General features: G+C 40.1%; 1 protein-coding gene across 1 annotated transcript in view; it reads left to right on the plus strand.

Moving 5' to 3' along the window:
- LOC132872147 (calcium-binding protein 7) overlaps positions 1-20,748 on the plus strand; it is a 93,570-nt gene extending 72,822 nt beyond the window's left edge. The window contains exons 2-5 of the mRNA XM_060906757.1: positions 9,541-9,684; positions 16,989-17,101; positions 20,251-20,401; positions 20,618-20,748. Coding sequence (XP_060762740.1) covers positions 9,541-9,684; positions 16,989-17,101; positions 20,251-20,401; positions 20,618-20,748 — 539 coding nt within the window. The remainder of the gene's footprint in view (positions 1-9,540; positions 9,685-16,988; positions 17,102-20,250; positions 20,402-20,617) is intronic.
- The last annotated feature ends 3,171 nt before the right edge of the window (positions 20,749-23,919 follow it).

Here is a 23,919-nt window from a genome sequence, read left to right on the forward strand (position 1 = left end):
CTGGGACCATGTTGAAGTAAAACCTTGAGTATATGATTCCCCCCCTTGTCGAAATTTGTTTTATGTTTAGATTTGGTCGAGGGGGGTCCAGCTTGTTTTGTTGCCAATTTAGCTCGATTTGATCACTGACTAAATGGAACTTCTTTTAAAGACCGCACTGAATTGCTTTCCACATCCATCTCACCTCAGAAACTGAGCGGATCGAACGCAACTTTGCCGCGCTTCGCAGTGACGTAAGCACGTTAGGGCACGCCCCCCCGGAACCCATAGAGATTGCATTGAAGTGTCAGTCAGGAGAAAAAAAAAATATTAACATGGGACTCTATCAGTGAACTCTTGGGCGATTCTCAGCGTGACTGAAATCGCCCCAAAAGGGGCGGTACTCTAGAAGCAAGACCACCCTGATTGGACAATGATACCCAGAGACAGATTAAAATGGCCTCGAGCAACGCTGGTGAAAGTTTGTTTTAAAAAAAGAAAAAAAAAAAAGTTTTTTTTTCGTTTTGGCAGTGTGTCGCCCAATCGCCCTTATGCACCAGCTGCCCTTGCTTATAGGTTTTTTTTATGTTAAAACCTTTCATTTCATTATTTTTAAGCCATTTTTGGTCGACAGCATTTCTTTCCATGTGCCTAAGACTTTTGTACAGCACTATAATGAAAGTAATAATGAACTGCTTTATTTAATTGTGGTTGAGTTTCATTTGATTTTTTTTTAACACAAACTGCTCCTGGAACCCGAGCCTTAACCTTCATAACTTATCTGACTTGAGGCATCCAAATTGTTGTGAAGTTGCCATTTTGTGTTGAAACAGAAACTGTAGATCCATTTAGCATTTGTATTTCCTGGAGCCTGAAAGTCATTTGCAAACTGCAGTAGTGTACGCAAATTAATACAATACAACTGAAAGGCAGGTATTAAATTTGCATTTCTGCTGTTTAAAGAAAAAAAAACCAAATGTGTCTATAGAACATTTTATTAAATATTCCTGAAAGTATCTCAGAATCTCAATGAGAATTGTATAATTACAGATGCATATTAATGTATTTGATGATTTCCAGAGAAACTGTAATACCTTATCACATTATTGCAGAGTGCCTCACCTCATATAAATACGACCCAGACTACTTTTACTGCAGTGCAAGGTTTTTTTTTTTAAACATTTTTACTACAGCATCCATAATATCTGATCAATACTTTGATAATCATGTCACTCACAATTATTAGATTGCATAAAATAAAAGCTGTCAGTTACACAAACGATAAATCTTCTGCTTATCGAACCATTTGTACTGTAAGCATGGAGGAAGGATTCCCAGTATTAGTGTGTGACAAGGTTATGAGTGTGAGTATGTACCATATGTATGCTGAGGCCGTGTGTGTTTACGCTTGCTTCTGTTTGAATTTGTACAAATGTCACTGAAAGCTTTTCATAAAGAAGATGGATGGAGGCAGGGCATGGACGGATATGAAAACGGCACAATGGTAGAAATGGTGGGGTCAAAGATAAACACTGTGGTTTTTCAGCACCAATAACTAATGATCACAGAGACCTGAAAAGAAAAAAACACACACACAGGGAAAACAAAATAGTCTCTATTCAAAATCCAATGTCGTAGAATAATCAGTTTTATTCTGAAGTGATTGCAACCTGATATTTTATTCAATAATCAGTCAATGTGACGTTGCATGTCTCATGTTTTATACAGTCAGTGCGTTTACATGCACATCCAAATCGAGCTACTGTCGGTAATCGAGCTAAGGGTCCCAGCAGGGGTGCCAGAGAAATCCAATCCTACATGCACACAAGGAAATCGAGCTATTGTGTGAGGTACATTGTGCACCCGAGCCACAGGTGGCGCTACACGCCCCATCGTGTTGGTACACTTCCGGTTGTCGTCATGAAGAGCTATTCAAGAGTATAAACAAAGTTATCAGTTCCGTGTTCACAAGAAGAACGACGATGAGGACAGACAGGAACATCTATATATATATATATATATATATATATATATATATATATATATATATATATATATATTAGTGCTGTCAAGCAATTAAAATATTTAATCGCGATTAATGTCACGACTGTCATAGTTAACTTGCGATTAATCGCAATTTAATCGCACATTTTTGTCACATGAAAAACCATTGTAAATTCTCTTATCAGCGTAAAAAAGTGAATGGGCTTGCTCACCGTTCGAACTACGGGGGTACTCGGGGGATCCGAGATCCCCTGAAACAGACATGAGATCCCTTGAAAACATGATTTGGGAAATGTTGGGGGGTCTCTAAAATATTGGCAAAATGATGTTTATTGACATAGCAATCGTGTGTAACGGGAAGCATTTGCATATCCGAAGTGAGCGCGCGATGGAGATCCGCGCTCTGAGACAAGCGCAAGCACCCCCCCAAGGGAAAAAAAAGGGACCCCCCCGAAAATATCGGCATAGTTCGAACACTGGTTGTACCAATGTGTTTTTTTTTTTTTTATTGCAGAGCATAACACGTCTTGTCACAGCCACTGCAAAGTGGGGCTGGAGCCGCCGATGGGAAAACGAAACCTAAGCCGAGCACCGTGGCTCTTCGGGGGAGGGCAGAGAACTCTGGCTGTGCGGGGCGTGGCATCATGTCACAGAGCGTTAATCTCGCGCTAAAAAAATTATCGCCGTTAAAATTGAGTCAAGTTAACGCGTTAATAACGCGACATTTTTGACAGGACTAATATATATATATATTCAACTCCTTAAGCTGAATGAGCATGAACTCTATCTCCTCATTGCTCCAGAAGTGCACGTTTCTACTACTGTTGTCATGCCGACTGAGGCTGTTGTGTTTCCCGCTTGTGGTCTCATCACTCATCACTTCCGGAAGGGGCAGTGCTGAAGTAAGTAGCTCGACTACGTAGCTCGATAGGGTTTACATGCACTAAGTAGCTCGGCTACAATCGCATAATCTAGGTCGCGTAGCTCGATTACAAGAAATCCAGTTCGGTTCGATTTCAGCCGAGCTAAGGTGTTTCCATGGCATTTAGAACTTCGATTTCAGTCGAGCTACGTCAGAAATTCGATTTTCTCTATGTGCATGTAAACGCACTCAGTGTCTTGCAAAAGTATTCATCCCCCTTGGTGTTTGTCCTGTTTTGTCGCATTACAGCCTGGAGTTAAAATGGATTTTTGGAGGGTTAGCACCATTTGATTTACACAACATATCTACCACTTTAAAGGTGCAAATACAGTGGCATGCAAAAGTTTGGGCACCCTTGCTGAAAATGTCTGTTACTGTGAATAGTTAAGTGAGCAGAAGATGAACTGATCACCAAAAGGCATAAAGGTAAAGACGAGACATTTCTTTTCAGCGTTTTATGCAAGGTTTGTGTATTATTTTTGTTTTGTACAATTGGAGAGTGAAAAAAAGAAAAGGAACACCAGGCGAAAGTTTGGGCATCCCAATACATTTGAGTTCTCAGGTAACTTTTACCAAGGTTCCAGACCTTAATTAGCTTATTGAGCTGTGGCTTGTTCAAATTCTTCATTAGGAAAGGTCAGATTATGCAGATTTCAAAGCAGTATAAATTCTCTGACAACTCAAACTTGTCCCTAAAATCAACAGCCATGGGCTCCTCTAAGCAACTCCCTCGCATTCTGAATAATAAAATAACTGACGCTCACAAAGCAGGAGAAGGCTACAAGAACGTAGCAAAGTGTTTTCAGGTAGCTGTTTCCTCAGATCGTAATGTTATTAAGAAATGGCAGTTAACAGAAACAGTGGAGATCAAGGTGAGGTCTGGAAGATGAAGAAAACTTTCTGAAAGAACTGCTCATTGGATTGCTAGAAAGGCAAATAAAAACCCCTGTTTGACTGCAAAAGACCTTCAGAAAGATTTAGCAGACCCTGGAGTGGTGGTGCACTCTTCTACTATGCAGCGACACCTGAACAAATATGACCTTCATGGGAGAGTCATCAGAAGAAAACCTTTCCTGTGTCTGAGCCACAAAATTCAGTGTCTGAAGTTTGCAAATGAACATCTAAGCAAGCCTGATGCATTTCCTGTGGACTGATGAAATCAAAATAGAACTTTTTTGCCACAATGTGCAAAGGTATGTTTGGAGAAAAAAGGTTGCCAAATTCCAGGAAAAGAACATCTCTCCGACTCTGAAGCATGGGTGTGGATCAATCGTGCTTTGGGGTTGTATTGCAGCCAGTGGCACAGGGCACATTTCATTGGTCAAGGGAAGCATGGATTCGAATAAATACCAGCAAATTCTGGAAGCAAACATCACACCATCTGTAAAAAAGAAGTTGAAGTTAAAAAGAGGACGGGTCCTACAATAAGATGATGATCCAAAACGCACCTCAAAATCTACAATGGAATACCTCAAGAGGCACAAGCTGAAGGTTTTGCCCAGGCCCTCACAGTCCCTTGACCTAAACATCATTGAAAATCTGTGGATAGATCTCAAAAGAGCAGTGCATGCAAGTCAGCCCAAGAAACTTGTAGAACTGGAAGCCTTTTGCAAGGACGAATGTGTGAAAATCCCCCAGGTAAGAACTGAAATATTAGCTGGCTACAAAAAGTGTTTACAAGCTGTGATGCTTGCCAAAGGGGGTGTTACTAAGTACATTTAGTACAATAGTTTATTTTCTGGCGGCACGGTAGTGTAGTGGTTAGCACTGTCGCCTCACAGCAAGAAGGTCCGGGTTCGAGCCCCGTGGCCGGCGAGGGCCTTTCTGTGCGGAGTTTGCATGTTCTCCCCGTGTCCGCGTGGGTTTCCTCCGGGTGCTCCGGTTTCCCCCATAGTCCAAAGACATGCAGGTTAGGTTAACTGGTGACTCTAAATTGACCGTGAGTGTGAATGGTTGTCTGTGTCTATGTGTCAGCCCTGTGATGACCTGGCGACTTGTCCAGGGTGTACCCCGCCTTTCGCCCGTAGTCAGCTGGGATAGGCTCCAGCTTGCCTGCGACCCTGTAGAACAGGATAAAGCGGCTAGAGATAATGAGATGAGTTTATTTTCTATTGTTTACTGTTTTGCCTTTACCTCTGTAAAGCACACTGAACTACCACTGTGTATGAAATGCGCTATATAAATAAACTTGCCTTGTCTTGCCTTACTGACCATGTCAGGTGCCCAAACTTTTGCTTCAGGTCCTTTTCATTTTTTGGTATTTTACGCCTGCAAATGATGGAAATAAAAATGTAATCTTGCGGAAAATATTAAAGAAATATCTCATCTTTACCTTTATGCCTGTTGGTGATCAGTTCATCTTCTGCTCACTTAACTATTCACGGTAACAGACATTTTCAGCAAGGGTGTCCAAACTTTTGCATGCCATTGTAGTTGTTTTATTGTGACACAAACAATAATTAAGTTGCAAAAAAAAAAACACCCAGAAATCTGGAGTGTGCGTAGGTATCCACCCCTTTTCATATGAAACCCCTAAATTAGAGCTGGTCCAACCAGTTCACTTCATACGTCACATAATTAGTTGATTAAGATCCACCTGTATGCAATCAAAGTGTCACATGATCTGTCACATGGATAAATCAACCTGTTCTGAAAGAACCCTGATTCTGCAACACTACTAAGCAAGCAACATGAAAACCAAGGAGCCTCCAAACAGGTCAGAGACAAAGTTGTGGAGGAGTATAGATCAGGGTTGAGTTATAAAAAAAATCCCAAACTTTGAATATCGCAGGGAGCTCCATTAAATCCATTCTAGCAAAATGGAAAGAATATGGTACCACTACAAACCTGACAAGAGAGGGTCCTGTCCACCAAAACTCACAGACCAGGCAAGGAGGGCATTAATCAGAGATACAACAAAGACACCAATGATAATGCTGAGGGAGCTGCAAAGACCCACAGCGGAGATGGGAGTATCTGTCCATAGGACCACTTTAAGCCGTACACTTCACAGAGTGGAGCTTTATGGAAGAGCGGCCAGAAAAAAGCCATTGCTTAAGAAAACACGTTTGGAGTTTGCCCAACAGGATGTGGCAGACACCCCAAACACATGGAAGAACATTCTCTGGTCAAGTGAGACTAAAATTGATCTTTCTGGCCATCATGGGAAATGCCATGTGTGATACAAACCCAACACCCTGAGAACACCATTCCTACAGTGAAGCATGGTGGTGGCAGCATCATGCTGTGGGGATGTTTTTCATCTGCAGGGACAGGAAAGCTGGTCAGGGCTGAAGGAAAGATGGATGGCACTAAATACAGGGCAATTCTGGAGGAAAACCTGTTTGAGTCGGCCAGAGGTTTGAGACTGGGATGAAGGTTCATGTTCCAGCAGGACAATGACCCTAAACATACTGCTAAAGCTACACTGGAGTGGTTTAAAGATAAACATTTAAATGTCTTGGAATGGCCTAATCAAAGCCCAAACCTCAATCCAATTGAGAATTTGTGGCATAACTTGAAGATTACTATACACCAACACAACCCATCTAACTTGAAGGAGTTGGAGCAGATTTGCCTTGAGGAATGGGCAAAAATCCAAGTGGCTAGATGTGCTAAGCTAATAGAGACATACCCCAAGAGACTTGCAGCTGTAATTGCAGCAAAAGGTGGCTCTACAAAGTATTGATTTTGGGGGGGATACCTATGCACACCAGAGTTCTGTTTTTTTTTTTCATCTTAATGATTGTTTGTGTCACAATCAATAACAATTTTCACCTTTAAAGTGGTAGGCATGTTGTGTAAATCAAATGGTGCTAACTCCCCAAAAATCCATTTTAATTCCAGCTTGTAATGCAACAAAACAGGACAAACATCAAGGGGGATGAATACTTTTGCCAGACACTGTATACTAAACAGGAATAACAGACTGTAGAATGCCATAATTGACCAATCAGAATCAAGTGTTCAACAAATCCATCTAATAAAATAGGAATAAAGCACTATAAAGGAATGACTCACTGTTATTAGAATCTAATTAATTTTGAGTGCTAACCGTAACTCTGCTTTATATCACCACTCTGTTTGTTGATTATTTTCCTATAACAGCATGCCACCAAATGATTTATTCCATACTCATCATGTTGACATGCTGTAGAACAGATTGAGGTTTAAATGATGTACATTTTTCATCCATAACCAATCTCCTGCTTCACCGAGTTCAGCTTGAATACTTGAAAATGACCTCTGTGCTGAAGTTTCTATTTTAAAGCCCAGTGAGTTGAAAGAAGTATTTTTATGAATGTAAAGTGCTCTAATTTTAAATATTCTGTTATAGACTCCTTTGCATTACGGTTTCCATGGTAACAAGCACCATGTGCTTTCTGTTTTAGTCTCATCTCCATCCCCTGTTCAGTCACTTGCTTGTTACAGTGGGGCAAAAAAAGTATTTAGTCAGTCACCAATTGTGCAAGTTCTCCCACTTAAAAAGATGAGAGAGGCCTGTAATTTTCATCATAGGTATACCTCAACTATGAGAGACAAAATGAGGAAAAAAAATCCAGAAAATCACATTGTCTGATTTTTAAATAATTTATTTGCAAATTATGGTGGAAAATAAGTATTTGGTCAATAACAAAAGTTCATCTCAATACTTTGTTATATACCCTTTGTTGGCAATGACAGAGGTCAAACGTTTTCTGCAAGTCTTCACAAGGTTTTCACACACTGTTGCTGGTATTTTGGCCCATTCCTCCATGCAGATCTCCTCTAGAGCAGTGATGTTTTGGGGCTGTCGCTGGGCAACACGGACTTTCAACTCCGTCCAAAGATTTTCTATGGAGTTGAGATCTGGAGACTGGCTAGGCCACTCCAGGACCTTGAAATGCTTCTTACGAAGCCACTCCTTCGTTGCCCGGGCGGTGTGTTTGGGATCATTGTCATGCTGAAAGACCCAGCCACGTTTCATCTTCAATGCCCTTGCTGATGGAAGGAGGTTTTCACTCAAAATCTCACAATACGTGGCCCCATTCATTCTTTCCTTTACACGGATCAGTCGTCCTGGTCCCTTTGCAGAAAAACAGCCCCAAAGCATGATGTTTCCACCCCCATGCTTCACAGTAGGTATGATGTTCTTTGGATGCAACTCAGCATTCTTTCTCCTCCAAACACGACAAGTTGAGTTTTTACCAAAAAGTTCTATTTTGGTTTCATCTGACCATATGACATTCTCCCAATCCTCTTCTGGATCATCCAAATGCTCTCTAGCAAACTTCAGACGGGCCTGGACATGTACTGGCTTAAGCAGGGGGACACGTCTGGCACTGCAGGATTTGAGTCCCTGGCGGCGTAGTGTGTTACTGATGGTAGCCTTTGTTACTTTGGTCCCAGCTCTCTGCAGGTCATTCACTGGGTCCCCCCGTGTGGTTCTGGGATTTTTGCTCACCGTTCTTGTGATCATTTTGACCCCACGGGGTGAGATCTTGCGTGGAGCCCCAGATCGAGGGAGATTATCAGTGGTCTTGTATGTCTTCCATTTTCTAATAATTGCTCCCACAGTTGATTTCTTCACACCAAGCTGCTTACCTATTGCAGATTCAGTCTTCCCAACCTGGTGCAGGTCTACAATTTTGTTTCTGGTGTCCTTTGACAGCTCTTTGGTCTTGGCCATAGTGGAGTTTGGAGTGTGACTGTTTGAGGTTGTGGACAGGTGTCTTTTATACTGATGAGTTCAAACAGGTGCCATTAATACAGGTAACAATTGGAGGACACAGGAGCCTCTTAAAGAAGAAATTACAGATCTGTGAGAGCCAGAAATCTTGCTTGTTTGTAGGTGACCAAATACTTATTTTACCGAGGAATTTACCAATTAATTAATTAAAAATCCTACAATGTGATTTCCTGGATTCTTTCCCCCCATTCTGTCTCTCATAGTTGAGGTGTACCTATGATGAAAATTACAGGCCTCTCTCATCTTTGTAAGTGGGAGAACTTGCACAATTGGTGACTGACTAAATACTTTTTTGCCCCACTGTATGTGAGTGACTGTTTTGTATTCCTTCTTGATTTTTTTGTGCCCATTTCTACCTTCACAGTGTAACAAAGCCACAGTTTTCCCCTCCTTTAATTTGTCACCCTTTTGTATAAATAGATGTTGATTTTATTTGGACTCTCAGTCCTGTGGTCGTTTATCAAACTCATATCGGAATTGGCACTTTACAGCACATTAATATCGCTGTTCATATACCAGAAGAAAAAAAAATCAATATATTAAAATTGAATTGGTGCAGACATACTTCATGAGTGCGACATATTTCATAATTACGATCCCGACGTTATAATTTGTGACCCATAATGGATATAAATGAAGATTCAGGCCACTACTTGCTCGAAACCTTTGATCAGACAGAAGTGTGTCCAAATGGCTTTTTATTGCAGAATTTTTGTGCAAATGTGTTCCTATTTTTTTGTTAAAAAGTGCAAATTCAATATAATACAGGAAATGGTACTATTTTGAGCCAGCGTGTTGTGTGATTTTAATATCTGTCTCTCATTTTGACATCTCTACATCTTTTAGAGATTCATATTTTGACTTTTTGTTTCATTGTGTATTTTTATTTTTTTTTTTGTCTCCTCAGAGATTCGGGAAGCCTTTAAGGTGTTTGATCGCGATGGGAACGGCTTCATCTCGAAGCAGGAGTTGGGCATGGCCATGCGCTCTCTGGGCTACATGCCCAACGAAGTGGAGCTGGAGGTCATCATCCAAAGACTGGACATGGATGGTGAGGAAAACCACAAACATTACCAAACTTCCGACAAAATTATATTAAATGTTCATTAGCTCCTTCCATTATCAACAGGCAAGTGGTGGAAAGTGTACAAAACACACTGAAAGTATACTAAAAGTATTACTCCAAGAGTAATAATTCACATCAAGGTCAACAAAATGACTCAAGTAAAAGTAAGCAAATTGTCTGGTGTCAAACGACTTGAGTAACTATTACTTTACAAATGATTATTATTTTAAATGTGTATGAAATCTGAGGGGCGGCACGGTGGTGTAGTGGTTAGCACTGTCGCCTCACAGCAAGAAGGTCCGGGTTCGAGCCCAGTAGCCGACAGGGGCCTTTCCGTGCGGAGTTTGCATGTTCTCCCCGTGTCTGTGTGGGTTTCCTCCGGGTGCTCCGGTTTCCCCCACAGTCCAAAGGCATGCAGGTTAGGTTAATTAGTGGCTCTAAATTGACCGTAGGTGTGAATGTGAGTGTGAATGGTTGTCTGTGTCTATGTGTCAGTCCTGCGATGATCTGGTGACTTGTCCAGGGTGTACCCCGCCTCTCGCCCATAGTCAGCTGGGATAGGCTCCAGCTTGCCCACAACCCTGCACAGGATAAGCAGTTACACACAATGGATGGACTATATCTGAGGATTCTTTTTTGTTAAAAGTGAAATCATGAAGTGGTTGAGCCTCCAGGGACAGACGGGGGGGGACCACAGGTTGTTAGGTATGCCCAAATGTCACCTAATGAGTAAGAATAGTATACATTTTGTGCTGAGTGCAAGCAGGGACTCCGGCAAAACTAACTATGACAGCATAACTAAAAGGGGAGAGCCAGAAGGCAACACAGGCATGAGGGAGCCCCGGGACATAAAGCAGCGGCCACTACACCGTCAACAAACCCAAGTGAGCGAGTGAGTGGGGGACTGACAACATCCATACATCCCAGTTTACCAAAACATTCTATGCCTGAGGACCCTCCAGATCAACTCCTTTACCTAATAAAACTATTAACAAAAGGCTTGATTAAACAGATATGTTTTCAGCCTAGACTTAAACACTGAGACTGTGTCTGAGTCCCAAACACTAAACGATCTAAAGTATGCACGTGTTGTCTTTTAATTGGGTTACAGTCTTCTAGGGTTAAAAACATTACTATTTTATTACAGCAAAGCTGAAAACTGCATACAGTAATATGTATTCAGGTGCTGTAATTTGAGTGCATGTAGTTCGTTACTTTCCACAAAGCTTTTTTGGTTTCATGTCTAGATGTATTTTCAGTGCAAGCCTCTCATCATCTACCCCGACTCAACATCTAACACCCAGCTTGTCTTCTTCATGCTTCGTTGCGTTCTAAATAAAACATCTTGTGATCTGAGAGTAGTGTAGAAAATCCAGTTGTGATCCTGACTTGCTGTATCGTGTCACACTGACTACAAGTCACACCCAACTGTCATGTCAACAGTGAAATTGGTGTCCCAGAACACACCACCAGACAGGATTGAGGTGGAGTGTGCACCACAAACATACAGTATGACCACTTCCTTGTTCAACTTTTGCAAGTGGGAAGGGGGACTGAACCCCCTTTATGCACACTAGAATGACCCAATGCTCCATTCAAGTAAATGATGAGGTATATTTGTGATGTAATAAGACACACCCACTTTGGAGACCAGAACTGTTCCACTTTTCCTCCCATAGACATGAATTGTGTTGCTCGATCTTGGTACATTCTAAGATCTTTGACACCATGGCCTACAAATATGGCCAACAAGGACTACAATACCAAATCGTCTCATGTAATATCATGTTCACAGTCCCCAGATTACTGATCACACACTGAGCAAAAGGTTTATTTAAACAGAAATCGTGGTGCGTTTTACAGCTGAAAAGGCCATTCTTGGCATTCTCTTTGAAGAATTTCTGGATCCTCTATTTGAACAAGCATGTCTTCTAATGTCCTGAGTTGTTTCATACATCAAGTACGTCAAGCTGCAGTGGATGAATTTGTCCAGGACATTAGTAAGATCCATTGTGTGCAATGGGGTTTATATACACCTCACTGCTGACTGGGTAACACCTCTGACACACCCACAAAACAAGAGAAAACGTACCTCAAAGCTTGTTGCACAATGTTTTGAGGCGACATGTCGTTCAACCAGGAAACCGCAGGACACCATTTTTTGATCAAACGTGCCTCTGGACTCAATTACCCCTCATCTATATATGCAATACCACAAGCTGGACTAGTGGTTAGTGTGTCTGCCTTTCGATCACAAATTCTACTCATGGTCAGGTCATACCAAAGACCATCATAATAAAATGGTACCTACTTGCGAGGCACCGCAATACAGATGTGAGTCGGGAGTCAAACTCTCACGGTTACCAGAGGACCAACCCACGACTACAACCCTAGCTATGTAATAGATGAGAGGCCAAGGGCTTTAGTTTATTAATTAATTTAAGATTTGCCTTAGAGTAAACAAATTTTAAGCAATTTTTCAATAATAATAAAACTAAGGCAGGGAAACCGCAACAGGAAAAGCCAAATACTGCTGACCTGTATGTAAAACTAAGATTACATGATGATGACAACTAGCTTAATAACAAAATACAGTATAAATATTTAAAAACAACAAGTTAAAGGCCTAAGAAGGCTATGTGTAGAATTGCACAACTCATATTGTTGTCCATGTTCATGGATCATCAGGGTTGTAGGTAGACTGCAAGGATAAGGTGTAATACTGTAGGAAAAGGGACTTGTAGGAGGACAGTGTTAGTTTGAGTTGGTGAATTCATATATGTCAACCTATACGGAATGTCCGTATTTTATACGGATTTGATTCAATAAACGTAGTATACGGGCGTATAAATAAAGTTATACGGATTCTTTAAAAAAACTTCAATATTTATTTAGAGCTATAATCAATTCCCATGATGATAAAAGAGCGCATAACATTTACAAACGTACTGTACACCACAGACAGCCAGTAAAGAGTCTTATGAAATCGCGCATTATCTTGTGGTAGCGAGACTTCGTTCCACTTTTGATCATGCGCACACCGCATTGCGAGAATCCCGCCAACCGGGAAGTCACAGACATATAAACATAGACGCCGCATTCTGCGTAGAATCATACGTCATCCTCGCCGCCATATTGGATGTGGCAAAGTGGAGATTCTTCAACCGTCTCTGGTATAGCGTCTAGACAGTAGCCGAGAATAAAGATGCCTCATTCATGTGCTGCGTTTAACTGTACCAACAGGTTTACCGTCCAAACGAGATCACATGGGATTACCTTTCACAGGTGAGACTGGAAAAATACTTTTCATTGTATTTGGTCATTATAACATAATTTTACGAACAGATTTTCCTGACTTTGTGGCTAATATGAAGTCTCGTGCATAATAGCCGCTCGGTGAAACCTGTCTCCAAACAACGAAGTATTTCCTTCATAACTACGCTGATAACACTTTGTGTTTCTGTCAAACATTGGAGCTTTGTATTCATTCTGAAGGTTTATTGTTATTAATATTGAATAAAAAGTAACTGGGATATATCATTGTTAATTATCATTCAAATTTTAGGTAAATTATTTTAATTTGCATCTTATACGGATTTTATAAGGGAAATATGGATTTTGGAGATTGGTTATACAGGTTTGATTGACCAAAGGTTGACATGTATGTGAATTTCCTGTGGTAGTGTGTTCCAAATTCTCATTGTTCTTATCAGGAATGACTTTTGATATGTGGAGGTCCTGTAGAATGAATGTTTGTATATTATTTCAATTATACTATTGTCATGATTTTTTTGTTGCTTTAGTGGAACTAACGGCAGATGGCAGGACTTGGGGATCAATTTTGGCCAACCCAGTGATCTTAAAAAATAGCACCATACCTAGATACCCGCAACAGTTACAAAGGGGAAGTAGATTTATTCTTATTAAGGCGACTCATTTTAGATTTTTCGGATCACGGATCCGCCGACGGCAGTTAAATACTACCGCTAGAAAAATAAAAAGTCTGTGCGTATTTTTATTTTTACCACCGAAACATACAAAAAGAAATGTAAAAAAAAAGTCACATATTTTTCTTGTAACAGCACTGTATCCCTGGTACTAGGTCATATTTCTTTAAGTAAAAAGTATTAGAATCGCAAATACAAACGACAATGTGTGTTGTATATATCCACTTCAGCCGAGTCCGAAAACGAAACTATTTATGACATTGAGTATTCACTTGAATGTTTTTATGGTATTTACGATCGCTTTACGACAGTGTAAACCTCGTGCTGACCGTGGCTGACGCTGACAGCATGGATTCCGAGCTATCGCCTTAACTGTACGTAAGCATAAAGTGTGGTAAAGAAAAGTCTTTTCACTGTCTCACTAACCAAAACGTGGGCGATTTTGTCTCTCAAGCGTTGAAAGTAAACAATGAAAAGATCAAAACGATCTTTGGTTCTCAGAAAGAAGGTGGTGATGTAACAAGCGCGATGCTGAATATGCCTGCCATAACGTTAGTTTGCGATTTTGGCTGCACGTATCTGACTGTGGAATTAGAAGAGGATGGTGCCGCAGAGAGTCCTATCGAATCAAGTAGCACGAACGTATCAGCCTTTGATGTGCTCATGAGAGCTCAACGGTCATATGACCACATACCTTCAGAGAAGTAAGTACTGGAATGCTAGTCCGTGTTATAAACTTATACACAAGAACACACACACACACACACACACACACACACACACATATATATATATATATATATATATATATATATATATATATATATATATGTATGTAAAGTGTGTCTATTGAATTTAAATTATTTTATCATTTTAATATGACATTGACATTTTGCCATGCAAAAAAAAAAAAAATTGGACAAGGACACTTTTATTTTTATTTCAACCGACATCATCAAAAATATGTTGAAAAAATCCGTGAACCTAAAGATAAAAAATGGATGGCCTAACCTTTCCTCTTAATTAGTATCACAGATATATGCAGGGCTTTCCACTAAGGCTCATACTAGCCAGCCATGACAAATAAGTAGCCGGCCAGGGGGGAGTAAACACAAAATAAACTCCTGTGCACGCAGTTCCCAGGATTAAATGTATTCTCCACAGACCATTTATTTATTCACTTTACTCAAATACAAAGTAAAATGGCAGTAAATCTTCTTTCTTTTCTTGCGTATTGCATCATGAGGCGTTCCTGACTTGTAAATCTCTTATTTTCGGTGCATGACACATTCACGCAACTGAGCATGCTATGAATTAACAACGACAACAGTCTGCAGTGGTGGCTACACAATTAAACACTCAGCGAACATTTCTCCATTTGTGTATGAAAATACACTCCAACAACTCAGTTTGGTTTCATTTACAACCAACGGTGTCTTTTGATGCCAGCACGTAATTGAACGAGAGAAGACTCGTTTACCGGAGACAAAATAAGCGTTATCTCTGCTTCTGTTCCCTCCGACGGCCCCGACACACTACTGCCTCCGCCGAGTGCGCACACACACACACACCGCATGTCGGGGCTGCGGATGAGTTACTCTCCCTTGATCAACGGAGTCGGCGGGGAATTTGTGGTTATTGTCGGTCCAAACAGCACAAATCACAACTTAAATGAGTGCGGTTCAGTTTGACATTATTGTCAGTCCGTTAGATAAACATTTAATTTTATTAAAATCGGAAATTAATATTTAGAGCCTGTGGGCTACAAAAATAATAGTCATTAAAGTAGCCGGCTGGACTTAATTGTGTAGTCGGCTGTATGGCCGGCAGCCGGTGCTTGTGGAAAGCCCTGTATATGGCAGAAGTTCTGGCAAGGGCTATAGAAACAGAGATTCTTTCTTCTTTGTCCCATAGCCAGCAAGGCACCACTGATGACATTTTAACAGTCCATCATTGGTGTGTCTAGGGCATTTAAACTTGGCGGAGCCCATCCCTCTCTAAGCTTGATCAATGGGCAATTTAGAGTAGCCAGTTAACCTAGCTGCATGTCTTTGGACTGTGGGGGAAACCGGAGCACCCGGAGGAAACCCACACAGACATGGGGAGAATCTGCAAACTCCACATAGAAAGCCCCTTGTCGGCCGCTGGGCTTGAACCCAGAACCTTCTTGCTGTGAGGCGACAGTGCTAACCACTATGCCGCCAAACAGAGATTGGCATGGCCCAATACATCTTAAGGGCCTGGTTAGTACTGGGATTGGAGACTGCCTGGGAAGACCAGGTCCTGGCACGGGAGGTACTTTGACTTTGATGTACAGCTATAAACAAAAGTGGTCTATTAATTTTTTCCATAGCTGTATAAGCACACTGACATTTGCCTCTGATATCCTCTTTGTAAATCGGCTGATTTAATGCCTGTCCATGACCAAGTTTAAGCCAAGTTTTTCCTCCGAGTAGTTTGTTGTTTGCCAACTTCAGTAAAAGAATTACTGTAGCTGCAACCATATTTCTAATTGTACTTTAGATGTCAAAGACAACTTCATGAATGCTTCCAAATTTCATACACTTTAAGGTATTGATTTTTATTCGCTCATCCGGCCAATAGGCAATGAGCTTAAGCCATCTTGTGTTGTCCGTCATCTGTCCTCTGTCCAGCGTTGTCCACATTTCATGAAAATTGCTTCTTCTCGCTCAACTCTTCACCTATTTTTATCCCTTTTGGCAGGAAAGTAGGTCTGCCTGGGGTTCATATAGAGTCTACCTAAATTTGCATAATTGCAATTAATAATGAAGATATGGAGTAATTAAGCCCTAATGAGCAGTTTCCACACAAATTGCCTCTTCTCCCTCAATTCTTCACTGATTTTGATTCTTTCTGGCATGAAGGTAGGGGTACCTAGGGTTCATACAACTTCTACCCAGAGTTGCTTAATTACAATTATTAATGAAGTTATGGAATAATTAAGCCTGAATGAGCAGTTCAACAAAAATCACTTCTTCTCGGTCAATTCCTCGCTGTTTTGGATTCTTTCTGGCAAATAGGTAGGTATTCTCTGGTGTTTATAGCTACTACATATAGCTTGTATATAGAGTATATAGCTTGTAACATGTATTGCGCAAGGTGGCCCACTTTAGATCGTTCCTTCTGGAGTGAGCTACGCCGTCATTGACGGTCTCGTTTTTTTAATTTTTTTTTATTCAAGCCTTCAGAGGTATCTCACAATGCATCCATCCTGCAGCATTTAGTGGCATATTAGCGACAGAAAAATGTAATGAATAATTTGATATAAAATTCTGCTCTAACCTCTTCGTCTCTCTTTGTGTCCTTTACTCGCTCTCTCAGGAGATGGCCAAGTGGACTTTGAAGAATTTGTGACACTCCTAGGGCCAAAGATCTCTGCGGCTGGGATGCCTGACAAGTTCAACGGTACAGATTTTGACTCCGTGTTCTGGAAGGTAATTACTAAGTGACTCTGCCTTATTAAAACTGACACGATGAACAGTTTCTTCTGCTCTTGTCTCTCATACACACATGTCAGCCAAATCGGGAATGTATCCGCCCTCACACTTACTCTGCAATTTGGCATTCATCAAGCAGTCAAATAAAGTGGTGCCTCGTATTTGCATCAGCGACTGTTTTCATATATTTTAAGCACTTTGCTGATGTGCAAATTAATATTTTATTTCTGGGCACGCACTTGAACAGTCTGGGTTATTTATTTATTTATTTATTTATCTATTTATTTTAAAGTTCAAGCAGCAGGTTTGAAATAACTTCAGGGAGCTGGTTAAGGTTTCCTGTCACAGCTCTGTGCTGTAGTGTCCTTGAGCAAAGCCTTAGACCCTCAGAAGCAGAAGGTCTTCCACACTTGCCTGTCCACTGAGGGTTTACAGCTGTGTGTGTGTGTGTGTGTGTGTGTGTGTGTGTGTGTGTGTGTGTGTGTGTGTGTCAGCTGTGCCTGTGCCTCTACGGTATATCATTTCAAGGATTTAATGAAATATCTTCAGGCTCTCTCACATCTCCACATCTCTAATTAGCAAGTTTGCTTTTAATATTTCATGCATTATGTTGCTACTCGTGGAAAGAGTGCAAAACATTGCAACAGACTTGAGTAAAAGTACTATTACTGTCATAATAATTCACGTGAAAATTACTCAAGTAAGAGTAAATACAAGGGTGAGACAAAAGGAAACTTTAAACCAGTACATTCATTTGTAGTTGCAAAAGTCAAAACATGCTCCCAATAGTGCTTTTTGCTGAACAGTACCATAAACCTCACACATTTTTTGCAACACCTATCTGCAATAACATCAGAGTTCGCATCTAGTCAGTAATTTAGCCGAATTCAAATTCTGTTCTCAGGTTTTGGATGTTTCTATGATTAACCACATTCTTATTAAATATCAGTAATTTCTTACGGTATCAAAGTTGACTGAATTGTGATCGTTTTGGGTCTCTGGTGTCATTTTACGTGGATTTGAGAAAAAAAGGTGCTGTGAATTAATTGAAGGAATAGTGTCGTTAGCTAGTGTAAATATTATTCTAATTCAAGACACATTAAAAATGTGGAATAAACTCAGCTAGGTTGGTGTTAGGAAGGGTATCCAGGTGTAAAACTCTGCTTCATTATAAAGTCATGGTAGTTTGTAGTAGTGCCAAAGTGGAGGAGGAAACTATATTCATACCAGGCAACATCGAACTCGCTCGCCAGCAGTGAAAACTGATGTTAAATGAATAGAGAGAGAGAGAGAGAGATACAGACCTTTTAGTGAGTAGGTCAATCCAGCAATTTTGTTGTACCACAAAAGCAGGCCATGGCAACAGGAAGTAGCAAGTCAAATCAGAATGTGTTATAATATCCTTACGCCTACAAAAATATCTCACTTGACTTGGGTATTATATCAAAATGACATCAAAATGGACAAAAAATCATCTTCATGAAAAAGAAAAAAAAAGTGTATAAATGTACAACCTCAATTCCAAAAAGTTGGGATGCTGTGGAAACTAAAAATAAAAACAGAATGTGAGGAATTTGCAAATCATGGAAGCCCTGTACTTCATTGAAAATAGTACAAAGACAACATATCAAATGTTGAAACTGATAAATTTTATTGTTTTTTTGAAAAATATATGCTACACATTAAAATATAAGCAACACATTTCAAAAAAGTTGAGACAGGGGCATGTTTACCACTGTGTTCCATCACCTCTACTTTTAACAACACTCTGTAAATGTTTGGGAACTGAGGAGACCAACTGCTTAAGTTTTGAAAGAGAAATGTTGTCCCATTCTTGTCTGACTGACAATTTCAGTTGCTCAACCGTTTGGGGTCTCCTTTGTCGTATTTTGTGCTCCATAATGTGCCAAATGTTTTAAATGGGAGACAGGTCTGGATTGCAGGCAAGCCAGTTTAGCACCTGGACTCTTTTTTACTATGGAGCCATGCAGTTGTAATATGTGCAGAAAGCGGTTTGGCATTGTCATGCTGAAAGAAGGAAGGCCTTCCCTGGAAAAGATTTTGTCTGGATGGCAGCATATTGCTCTGAAACGTGTATATATCATTCAGCATTAATGATGCCTTCCCAGATGTACAAGCTACCCATGTCATGTGCACCAATGCACCCTCATACCATCACAGATGCTGGCTTTTGAACTGTGCACTGATAACAAGCCGGATGGTCCCTCTCCTCTTTAGCCTGGAGGACGTGGTGTCCATGATTTCTAAAAAGAATTTCTACTTTTGATTCATCAGACCTCGGGACAATTTTCCACTTCACCTCAGTCCATCGTAAAAGAACTCAAGCCCAGAGAAGGGAGCGGTGTTTCTGGATATTGTTTACTGGTTTTAACTTGCATTTGTGGATGCAGTAATGAACTGTTTTCACAGACGATGGTTTTCTGAAGTGTTCCTGAGCCCATACAGTGATTTCCAATACAGACACGTGTCTGCTTTTAATGCAGTGTCTCCTGAGGGCCTGAAGATCACAGGCATCCAATGTCAGTTTTCAGCCTTGTCTCTTGCATACAGAGATTTCTCCAGATTCTCTGAATTTTTTAATGATATTATGGACCATAGATGACGTGAGCCCCAAATTCTTTGTGATTTTTACATTGAGGACCGTTATTCTTAAATTGTTGCACTGTTTGCCCATGCAGTCTTTCGCAGAGCGGTGAACCCCTCCCCATCTTTACTTCTGAGAGACTCCGCCCCTCTGGGATGCTCTTTTTATACCCAATCATGTTACTGACCTGTTGCCAATTAACCTAATTAGTTTATTTAGCATTACACAACTTTTTCAGTCTTTTGTTGCCCCATCCCAACTTTTCTGAAATGTGTTGCTGACATCAAATTCAAGATGAGCATATATTTTTTTCAAAAAACAATAACATTTCTCAGTTTCAACATTTTATATGTTGTCTTTGTACTATTTTCAATTCAATATTGGGTTTCCATGATTTGCAAATCTTCACATTCTGTTTTTATTTACAGTTTACACAGCGTCCCAACTTATTTGGAATTGGGGTTGTATATTAATGTCAGTTGTTATGAATGGCCTATTTGTGTAGCCCTATGAAGTGATGTTGTTTCTTTTTGTTTGATAGTGCGACATGCAGAAGCTCACCGTAGACGAGCTGAAGCGTCTGCTTTACGAGACGTTCTGTGATCACCTGACCATGAAAGACATCGAGACCATCATCATGACGGAGGAGAACCACATCGAGAACCCTGAGGACTGTCAAGTGGACATCGACTGTAAGAGTCTTCCGTGATTAAAACTGAACATTTGTCATTGTGAGCTGCTTGATGTGATGCTGAGATGAATTCAACATTGCAAGCATGATTTGTCGCTGATCATTTTCTCATTTCTGTCGTGGTTCCTCTATCAATAACAAACAATCTCTGGTGGTTGTTTTCTCTGCTCCATCCTTTGACTTATGTCTTCATCCCTCTTTACTCTTTCTACTCTAGCCGAGAGTCCGACACAGCAGGTGAAACAGACGTGCGTAAGGAAGAGTCTGATCTGCGCCTTCGCCATCGCTTTCATCATCAGTGTTATGCTCATCGCAGCCAATCAGGTGCTTCGCAGTGGCATGAAATAACATTGGCATTCAGTCAGAAACCTGAGAACATTCAACACTGACTGTAATGTTCAACACTGTAAACAAAACAAATTACATGACCACAAGAAGCAACAAACTGAGTCCAACTAAACCACCTGGCAGTGCTGTGATTCACTCTGTAATTAATTTAATTGCAAATTTGTAATAAGCACTGAATGGAAGCGATTATACACAGACTGAATAAAAGGGGGAAAAATACAAAGAAATACAAAGACTGTTTGACTGGATCCACATCCTGATCAGGTCATGCAATGGAAGAAACTCAACTTTCTCATTGGCCTTGATGTCCAAGATGCATGGAAACCTCCAACCCAGGACCCTCCTCCTTCTCCTCCTCCTTCAGTGCATGAAGTGATAAAGTGATGCATGGACTTCCAGTAGTCTTATAGCATCTGTCGTTTTATCTGTACGCCAGCGGAGGAGTCAAGGATGTCATCTTTAGACTGGAAATATACCCTCTATACAGCGTGTTGATCCATGTGCATGACTACAAGGGCTGTTCAGGATATGCTCATGTTGTACAGTCTGTGTGTTACGTGTCGTTTATCAGTTTCTGTGCTTTCTTACCTGTTGCACTGAGCACATTGTTGTACTATTTCACACTGCCAAAGGGGAGGAGGAGTGGGAGGTTTTGGGAGGTGGTGGGGCTCACAGCAACCCTGAACTGTTGTTATGGTGACGGATTTCTTTGGAACTGGGAACCGGAAGTTGACGACCATTGAGATTCAACTTATAGGTTTACATGACTAGCTTCTTCAATATTGGCTGTAGCTCCTGTGGTGTATTTACTCTCAACTGCAAAAGAAAAAACATATTGGCCTTGACGTTTATTTCTGGTCGAATTGGTTTGGGTGGGGTTGTATTAGAAGTAGGTAGCGTCTGGGAATGATATGTCGAATCAGAATTAGCAATAAAGTTGCAATAGTTCCCGTAAAAATTCAAGTGAATCTAACTCAACATTTTTTTTTCGCAACAACTTAAACCATGATTTTGCGTAGCCATTGTAAGTATCAAACAAACAAACAAAAATCTGATTGTGAATTGGTCTAATTAAATTTCTAGATGGAAAGTTATTTGTTTCTAGCAGGATTATTTTTTAATGACAGTAGGAAGAAGGGTTAGCACAGTTGAAGGTCAGTAACCATCAGTAGCCGCTCGTCACAAGGGTGACATCAATGCGATGCAGTTAAATAATTGCACAGTAAAGATAATTTGAACCCAGATGCAATAAGCAGACCATTTCAAACAAATTAATCAATTTAGTTTTTTAAAATTGGAATTGGTGAAGCAGCGTGAACAAACTGCAATCGTATGTTATTTTCCTGCTTTCACAAAATACACGCACATTAAGTTATTCCACGAAATTGAGTCATCCATGAGCTGATAGCCAATGATGTGCATAGCGCTTAGTTGGCTCTAAGCCGTGTACGATGAGATTGAGTGGAATAATTTTATCTACTTTCACTGGATTTTGAGAAACAGAGCATTTTTATTTTTATTTTTTGCAAATTTGATAAAGAAAAACTTTATACAAAACGTCCAATAAAATAATTTCTGATTAGAATGTAAACAAACCACTGAAATAACAGTAGCAATTTGTGAAAAATGCGATAATAATAATAGTTCTTGAAAAATGAACAAAGATACGTTCTTACCATTGAATACTTTTATTCCATATTTTATTGGGGGTTTTTTTTGTATTGTTGGGGGTTTTGTTTTTGAGTAGAGTTTTTATTTCGTTCTCGGTTGCTTCAGCAACACGTGCCGCCATTTTGTTTTTCTCTACTCACAGTATATGAGCTAGTAGTAGAGTAGCCAATCAGAGCATGTGTTTGCTCATATCCAGTGAATGTGGATAGAATAATTGGTTTTATCATACCCACCAGCTTTTCTAGCACCGTCACTTTTGCCGAAAAGATGCCTTTATGTTTGACACACTCACATCTATTCTAATGAGATGGAAAGAATCACAAATCCTTAGTAGCTTATTTTTATGTTTATAACCAATGCTAACAGGGACTTTAAAAAACTAAAACAGTGCATGCTTTCCCAAATTAACACAAAGAAAACATAAGATGAAAGGAAAGATGAAAGATTGAGTCAAACTCAGGACTCTGAGGTGTCAAACGAAACGTATGTCTGATTTGATCATGTTGCAAAAGCAGCAGGATATAGATTGCTTGAAGAGTCTGGACATCTTCTCTTGCACTCACAGACATATATACATGTATATACAATAAAAGAAATCACAATCTCAAGAGACGTTAACTGCAGGTTCTCAGTTTCTGGAAAAAAAAATAGAACATGTCTGGTTAATGAGACACTCTTTTCAAGTTTGGCCATAAATGAAATTTTCCTTTTCGATTTATCCTCAAAGACTGAAGTTTTGCACTGATAAACGCTATGAAGTTAGTGTTGCTTACAAGTAATGGAGACTTATAGACACCAGTTTTGTCTGTGCACATCCTGTGTCTAGAATCATCACATACTTGCTTCAAATCATGCCACAGTCGTAGCTCCATTGTGAAGCCAAATCACTGTCTTACTTACACCATCATTTGGTGTCACTGAGGCAAGAGACATGGCCCAAAGTTTTTCAATTTTTTTAGTAAAGTTGTGCTGTAGAAAGTTTTCATTCACCAAACTGAATGTAAAATTGTCAGATTTACAAAAGTATTCGTAACTTTGATTTTCTTTGTACTTTGCGTATATTGATGAATCCCAATCGTACGTGAATTACTAAATGAATCCAAGACTGCTCATTTGCAGTTAGGTGATACTCCAGAAAGGAAACGGTCTGAGCCAGCTGGAAATGATAAAATGATGCTTAAATAGTGTAAGAGTGCCTCCCGCATGTTAAGTGTGATGTGTGCCAAATCATCCAATAATAGCAGCTCGGCCACTGCAGCGCATCAGTTACCAAAGAATGACTAACTCTTTTTATTCTATCCACATTTACTAGATATGAGCAGTCATGCGCTCTGATTGGCTACTCTACTACTAGGATATCAGCTCATTTACTGGTACTGTGAGTAGAGAAAAACAAAATGGTGGAGCGTGTTGCTGAACCAACCTAGGATGAAATAAAAACTCTACTCGAAAACAAAACCCAAAAAAATACAAAAAAAGCAACAAAATATGGAATACAAG

Source organism: Neoarius graeffei, chromosome 24 (assembly GCF_027579695.1).
Source record: "Neoarius graeffei isolate fNeoGra1 chromosome 24, fNeoGra1.pri, whole genome shotgun sequence".
Lineage (NCBI taxonomy): Eukaryota > Metazoa > Chordata > Actinopteri > Siluriformes > Ariidae > Neoarius > Neoarius graeffei.